Genomic DNA, 7,079 nt, shown 5'->3' on the forward strand with positions numbered 1-7,079 from the left:
TCTGGTGGGAGGTTTGCCGTGCATGGGACCAGAACCAGGGCGTTTCTTTTTGGTGGGAAAGTACCGTGCTTGTTTCTCCATCTTTTTGTTGTGCGGGATTACCCTAGGTTTTAAAGAAGTCTCATCTGGAGGAGAAGTCTTATCTGGAGCAGAGTCAAGTAATTTTTGGGCCTTGGTAAAGTATTTCAACACCAAGGAGCTTGAAGAGCTTGGCAATTCCTTTCCGGAGAAGGACTCATTCAGTCCACTCAGTGCTAAACGTATCTCGTCTACTGAATTTGGTTGAGTCTTCTGCATCCCTACCTCAATACTCTGCCGAATATCATCCAAGAGAGTCTGTGGCTCATCATCCAACGTAAAGCCTGTTGCTTCACGTGTAGTTGATGGCATTTCTACATCTGGCTCGGTGTCAACCTCCTCCACGGTCGTCTTATGAAGCCCCAGGTAAGCTACTGCGTGAATGTGCTTGCACATTGACGCTGAAATCAGGCTGTCATTGCAAGTGCACTTGTAACTGTCGATACAGATGTCACAGTCCTTGCAGCGAAGCACGCAACTCTGGCAGGGATCGCCCTTCTCAACATGGTAGCTTCTCTCTGCCTGGGACTGGGACTTTACAAGCCAGCCATTGCCATTTTGCAGCTGTTCTACATCTGATGCAGGAATTTTGATCCCCTCCTGGTGCCTCCGAAAAAGGGCTGCATCATGCCGATTTGTTTTTCCTTTTACGAGCGACTTGAGACGCTTGTAGAGGCGGTCACGGGTCAGTTCGAAGAGGATCATCAACAGCTTGTCGAGCCTCTGGTTGTGGGTTCCATGCATGTAGTGTGACTTCAGGTCCTTGTGCATTGCCTCCAAGTGGTTGTTAGTATTAAAAGGAATGCCCTTTCTGAAGCAGAGTGCCCACTGTTGTGCTCTGCCACCATAGTAGCGCTCAAAGTACTGAAGAAACTCATGTACTTGTTGAATTAGTTTCGGATCAGCCTCTTCACTTAGTTTCTGACAGAGAAAGCCTGTCAGACCTTCTTAGAATTTAGCCTCATCTTTGCAATTTCTCAGCGCCCACAACTCGTCGCGAAGACGGTCACGGGTTTGCTTATCTTGGACTAACTGCAACTTCTGAGTCCAGTTGCGGTTTACGTGCCAGGAGCAAAGCATCCGGTGTTGGGCAGGGCCCATCACTTCCTCCCATGCATTACCATAAGCGGCAGCATCATCAGACATGAATGCTTCGCATTCGAGGTTGCCAATTTTTTCCTTTATGGCTTTAAAGAAGCGTTTCATAGTCTCGGTGTCTAGTTTTTTTGAGATCAAATATGCACATGGCATGCCTGATTGATCTTCTGCGACTGTCATGAGAGTCGTCAGTTGCAGATTGTGGCCATTTGTATTATGAGTGGAGTCAATGCACAAGAACTTGGGGCCCAGCTTTGTGAGGAGTTCTTTCTGAGGGACAGTCATCAGGGCAAGCTCAAAGGTCTCTTTTTCATTTCCTTCCTCCATATCAAAGTACAGCACTAGGGAATATGACTGTTTGTTCGGTTCCTCCACCCACATTGAGACACTTTTAAACTGATTCTTGTGCCGTCGCTCTTTCGTCAGAATTTCATGCTTGACGGAGATGTTGCCAATGTCTTTCATTGAGAGCAAATGAAGCATGCCCATCTCACTGCCAGCGAAAGAACGTGCATCTACCAGAACTTTACGGGCGGGAATGCCTTGCTTTAGTTTATCAGCTAAAGCCTCCTTCTCAGTCATGGAGAGGCGCTGGTGCTTCAGTTCCTTCGGGTGGCCGTAATGTTCTGCCTGGTACTCTACTGTCACCTTGCCATCTTTCCCTGTTACTCGAATAGTGGCCAAGCATTCCACATTAGTCTTACAACTGCCCTGGGTTTTCAGTTGTCTTTTACCTCGGCTCGTGCTCTGAAACGATCCAGAGCGGTGGCAGTAGTAATACCTCTTCAGGACATTACCTGGTCGTTTTTTGGGTCCGTTGCGGAGAACGAAGTGAGCATGCTCTCTGCCTTCTTCAGCCTCCCTCCAGTCACTGAATTCTGGCAGGCAGAGAAGAAAGAAAGCTTAATAGGAAATGGCCTGAATGAAGAGTAGTACATCAGTTACATCACATACTTCCCTGCTTCAAAACATGCTTCCTATTTCACTAAATATACACCCTAATCAGACTTAGCTGTAGCATGCGGTCCATGGTTTTCTTCCTGCTCCCAATGCCCACATAGTAGGCGCACTCCAAAACACTGCACAGTCTGCAAAGACAGGTCTGTCTGCAAGTGCAACTGCCATGTGAGTGACGGGAGGGCAGAAAAACCAGAAACCGAAATGTGTTTTGTATAGTCATAAGTTCAATGCAAGTGCACACAGCATCGGACAGAGCGCAAGTTTCTATGGCTCTGTGTCGACTGCGCATCTTTCACAAAACATAATGAATCTTCGGTTCACAAAACACTAAGAATTTTATTCACGAATCGAATTAACCGAGAGATTACTTTTTGATTTCTATTCAGATATTAAAGTATTCATATACCCCTAGAAAAGAGTCAAGTCTCATTATAGTGGCAGTCACAAGAGCAGCTGAGAAACCCTAGTGCAGTGGTTCTCAAATGGGGGTCCGCGGACCCTTAGGGGTCCGGGAAGACATTGTAGGGGTCCGCGAAGCCCTGCCTCATCAGTCAAGCCCGGCAATAAAAGTTGTCTTTTTTCAGATCGAGAAGTAATTTTTCCATTTTCGGGCTGGTTTTCTTGTGTGTATGTCAATAAGAGGAGTCTACTTCACACTAGCCCTTAGTCAAATCCATTTATTATGCCATTATATTTAAGCTATACATTCCCCACCCCCTCACCACGCAAAAGGGGTCCTCCATTATCTCAGCTGATCCACAAGGGGTCCGCGCAACATCGATGGTTGAGAACCACTGCCCTAGTGTGTTGGTACCACATACCCTGTAGGCATGAGATATATGCTTACCATAAAATTCCAAGAGATGCCCCAGCCCTGAAAGGTAACCCACCCCTGTTTTTGGCTCTATTTGCTGTTTTCTTTTAGTTAGCTATGGGGATATAATGAACCATTACCGACTGGCGAGTAAAGCCATCATTGCTTCACACTGAAAGTCGGCCCACTCCTTATTTTCACCCATTTGTTATTGATTTTAGATGGGCTATCTTTCGAGTATAAGGGTAACGCTATGATTCCTCTGGTCCACGCCTCAGATAGCCGTCCTTCCATCATACATACCTGCGGCAACGGCGAAAGCCGCTACAATTAGGTGTGCCAGGTTTGTGCTTAAGCTTTTGTACTAACCGCAAGCTTTAGCGCAAGTGCACGAGAACAAGCGCTACCTTAAGGAATAAAAATTTACATTTGATTTTGTCTTAGAAAGGGCTCAGACGTTGATTCAACTCTTTCTCGACCTACCATATTGTAATGTAACGAGGAAGTATGTTACCACACAAATGACTTAGTGCTAAATCATTTGCATGTGGTAACATCCTTCTCCAGGACGTTATAAGGTATGTATGGTGGAAGCATGGCTATTCCCAAGCACAGCTGTACTTTAGGAGGCGATCCTGTTGATGTCCTGATCTGAAAGTCATGTTAGTAAAGTAACATGCCTTAAAGAAAGCTGAAGTGGTTCTTAAAAATATAGTGGGAGGTGAATTCTTACGTGAATCCAAATATGACAATTATTTGGTGCAAAAATATTGGCAAACATAAGAAATCCATGTTTCCCATTCACCATTTATGACGTCAAATATAGGCTTTCGGCTACGCAGCGCATGCCACTCCGCGAGAGTTTTTTTTTATAATTTTGTCGAAACTCGCTTCGTGGAATTATGTTTCGTGGACAACTTTTCAGGGATACACGTTTCGTCGATACGATCGTTTCATAGATGCTCGTTATGCGAATTGCACGCTTTATGGACATTTCGTCTAGGGTGCATCACTAGGGTGCGCATTAACCCACCCACCTGTTTGTGTTTACGCCGCTTCGCAGCGACAGTCTGCGGCGGCTTATTACAAAAAATGTTAACCCACCTGACAGACGCTGCACGAGACTGTCACGGCGACATTCTCATGCAGCTTATTACAAATAGAAGGTATGTCATCCTCTCGACGACATTGAGGGGATGACACACCGGGCAACGGCGGTGCCTCAATCTGAGCCCTGGGCCTCGATTCCTCAGAGGCGACAGCTTCTATTTTGACTGGGCTACCTCCTTCGAACCCGATGCTTCGACTCCAGTGGAGCCCAGTGAGTAACAGCGCCATCATGTACCTGGGGCTCCTTTATGCACCGATGGAACGACTGCCAGATCCCCATAGCACGCTGCTGACCCGCCCAACCCACCTCGACGAAATCTGGACTTCTGCGAATCGGACTGCCATTCTCCCCAATGCCAACATTCCATGTCGTCAACATCATGCATGTATATACTCATCACATTTTCCTGTTCACTAGACGCGGCACCGCAGGCCTCCATGGTACGGGCTGCGGCCTTTCCGCAGCTCTCCAGAGCAAAATAAATAAAGAGTAAAGAAAGGCTAAAGGTTACTCTGAGCTGTCGATGAAACGTCGTGCAATGAACTCATTGCCACCTTTCCAGGAGCATGCTGAGCACGCATAGATTTGATCAGTGCATTCGGTGTGCGAGCATTTTGAGGACCATGCACCCGCACAACGAAAGAGCTCTGTATACGACGTCACAAGCTTCAATTTTGAAACCACTTTTCAAAGGGGAACTAAAGAATAAACTCGCACTGCGCGGCAACTCTTAAGGATCTCGTAAACAATTCGCAAAAAAGACGAGAAAGGGACAGGACAAGCGTTACTATCGACAAGAGTGGGGCATTTTGAGATTCAACGAAAGGCAATGTTGCATTTTTATGCTCTAGATTCTAGAAAGAGTAACAAACCTCCTAGACGAAAAAAGGAAATATAAAAATTTAACAAAGCGACTTTCTTGTCGTACATCTCTAAGAACGCATTAAAGAGTCAGTCGATACTCGATAGTAACGCTTGTTACGTCTCTGTTCTTATCCTTTTTTCGAAATGTTTTCGATATGATCACACTGGCCCACCAATACACTTTTGATTAATTTCCAATACGACAACATATCCAGAAAAGCGAGCGCCACTTACCTTTTAACGAATTGAACTCTAACTTCTCATGCCTCGCGTCGAACCCGTGTTTCGCTTCAAAGTGGTGCAGCAAGCCCCCATGGAACGCAAAAGAAGCTGTTGGACACAGATCACATGCAAAGCTGTAACTGTCAAAGGGAAGTGTGACCCAGCTCGCGTCAGATTCCCCGTGGACCTCCTTTAAGTGCCTCTTTAAGTTGTAGATTTTCTTGAAACACTTGTCACAAATCCTGCACTTGTACTTATCTGGGTCGGTCTTGGAAGAAACACCACCGCTTCCTCCAGGTTCCGCGGGTTCCGCGGGTTCGGACATAGCGAGGAAAGACGAATACGAACAGACCTAACTTCTTAAAATTTAGGTTATCGCGTTCACGGCAGCGCACTGCACCTGAATTAAGCCACGCGACGCGGTTATGCGAGCACAAGAAAAATAAGGACGGCGGTTGTACGAAATTATAAGGCGTACAGCTAGCATACACAAAAGCTACGGGGCAACCACTAACAATCCAAATTTCAAACTGAGAACCGTTGAACACAGCGAGGCCGAGGCGGCGAGGCCGGGGTGGCGCTAGTGGGCGAGTCATACGATGGTCGAGAAATAAACCAGTTAACTGAGTTTGAGACGTCCCTTTCTGTGTCTGTTCCTTCTACCAAAACGTTTCCAATTTTTTTCACCACAGTCTCAGGTGTTATATGACATGGTTATCATCATCATCACGACCACGCGAACGGACTCCCTACGAGCTTTTTTTCCCTACGCTGGCCTTGTCCCCAGATCTAGGCACGGGCAAGCTCTCTGGATAGGCGCTCGCCGTGAACAGGGGCCATTCAAAAGTAAAAACAGACGCCGTCGGACCGCGATTGCTTGGGCGGAAAGCACTTTGGATTGAATTCATGGATGCTTGTGATCGTCAGATTTATTTGTTTTGTTCCAACATGAACGCGGGAAAACCGTCAAGTTGCACGGACCACCTGCGGATTACGTTCAATGCTTCATCACGTTCAAACGGACGCCTCATCGTTCGAGCTGTTGTCTGCTCTCTCAAACGTTCCTGCTTGTCGTCTGCTAGTTCAAACGATATTTAGTTTCAACAGTAGACCAAACGTTGACCCGGTAATTGCAATAAGAAGTGCAGACCTCAAAAGACATTTAAGTTTGAAGGTGGCTTCGGGTAAGTAGGCTCGGTGCAAGCAGAAGATAAAAGGAGATGTTGATAATTGTTACCAGTGGCCATCACCGACTTGCTATGCCTGATTCACTCGGTTTGATTCTGCTGCCATTTTCAGTATCGACGTCGACATATCAGTTACGGTTCGGGCTCTTGCAGCCCGAGCGACATCATGACTGAAAATAGCGAGCAGAACCTCACCATGTGAATCGGGCTTTTTCGTCCATTCTGCGGCGTCCACGCGGAATAAATCGCCGCATGCTGCATTATTCACGCCAAGTTTTGCAGTGTAACGAGCCTCGTTATTTTCGCTCAGGCCGCTCAAGTAATCAGGCATTGCCAGGAAGACGTAGAATCAGGGTATCGGAACAAAACGAAAACCAAAAACGAAAAACGAAAAAAACGATATTTTTGGGCGGAACGGAAACGTAATCGAAACGTTATTTATTATTTTGTTCCGGAGTGAAACCGAAAAATTTTCTTATCGGTTTTCGGTTCAAGGGAAAATATCAGGTATTTCAGTAATTCGTTTCGCGCAGCGAAGAGACAGCCGTTGGTTTGTACCATAATTAAAGAGAAGACAAGCAAGCCATCGCCCCCACGTCTTAACTCCGGGCGAACAAGCATAGCAAAAACAAAGACAAAAATACAACGAGAAACAAAAAACATGACGCAAGGCGCCATTGCTTCCCACCAATGAGAGCGCGGTGGCGCGACGCCTCCACACGCTCGCAATGCTCTCCTTGGCTCT

The 7,079-nt window shown here is 46.5% G+C and overlaps 1 protein-coding gene across 1 annotated transcript; it reads right to left on the bottom strand.

Annotated features, from left to right (window-relative positions):
- Nucleotides 1-461: 461 nt before the first annotated feature.
- On the bottom strand, nucleotides 462-5,674 carry LOC115323234. The gene is made up of 2 exons (XM_040218659.3): nucleotides 5,160-5,674; nucleotides 462-2,054 (listed from the first exon to the last, which is right to left on the bottom strand). Exons 1-2 carry the CDS (start codon nucleotides 5,470-5,472, stop codon nucleotides 1,027-1,029), a joined length of 1,341 nt encoding a protein of 446 aa, XP_040074593.2. The 5' UTR covers nucleotides 5,473-5,674; the 3' UTR covers nucleotides 462-1,026.
- Between the last annotated feature and the right edge of the window lie 1,405 nt (nucleotides 5,675-7,079).

Source organism: Ixodes scapularis, unplaced genomic scaffold, assembly GCF_016920785.2.
Source record: "Ixodes scapularis isolate PalLabHiFi unplaced genomic scaffold, ASM1692078v2 PGA_scaffold11__112_contigs__length_91849675, whole genome shotgun sequence".
NCBI classification, from domain to species: Eukaryota; Metazoa; Arthropoda; class Arachnida; order Ixodida; family Ixodidae; genus Ixodes; species Ixodes scapularis.

Bases quoted from the DNA above. Each gene is read 5' to 3' on its own strand.
- LOC115323234 (XM_040218659.3), bottom strand. From the start codon at position 5,472: ATGTCCGAACCCGCGGAACCCGCGGAACCTGGAGGAAGCGGTGGTGTT. The intron at 2,055-5,159 runs GTAAGTGGCGCT...TCTGCCTGCCAG, and splicing joins AGAGTTCAATTCGTTAAAAG to AATTCAGTGACTGGAGGGAG.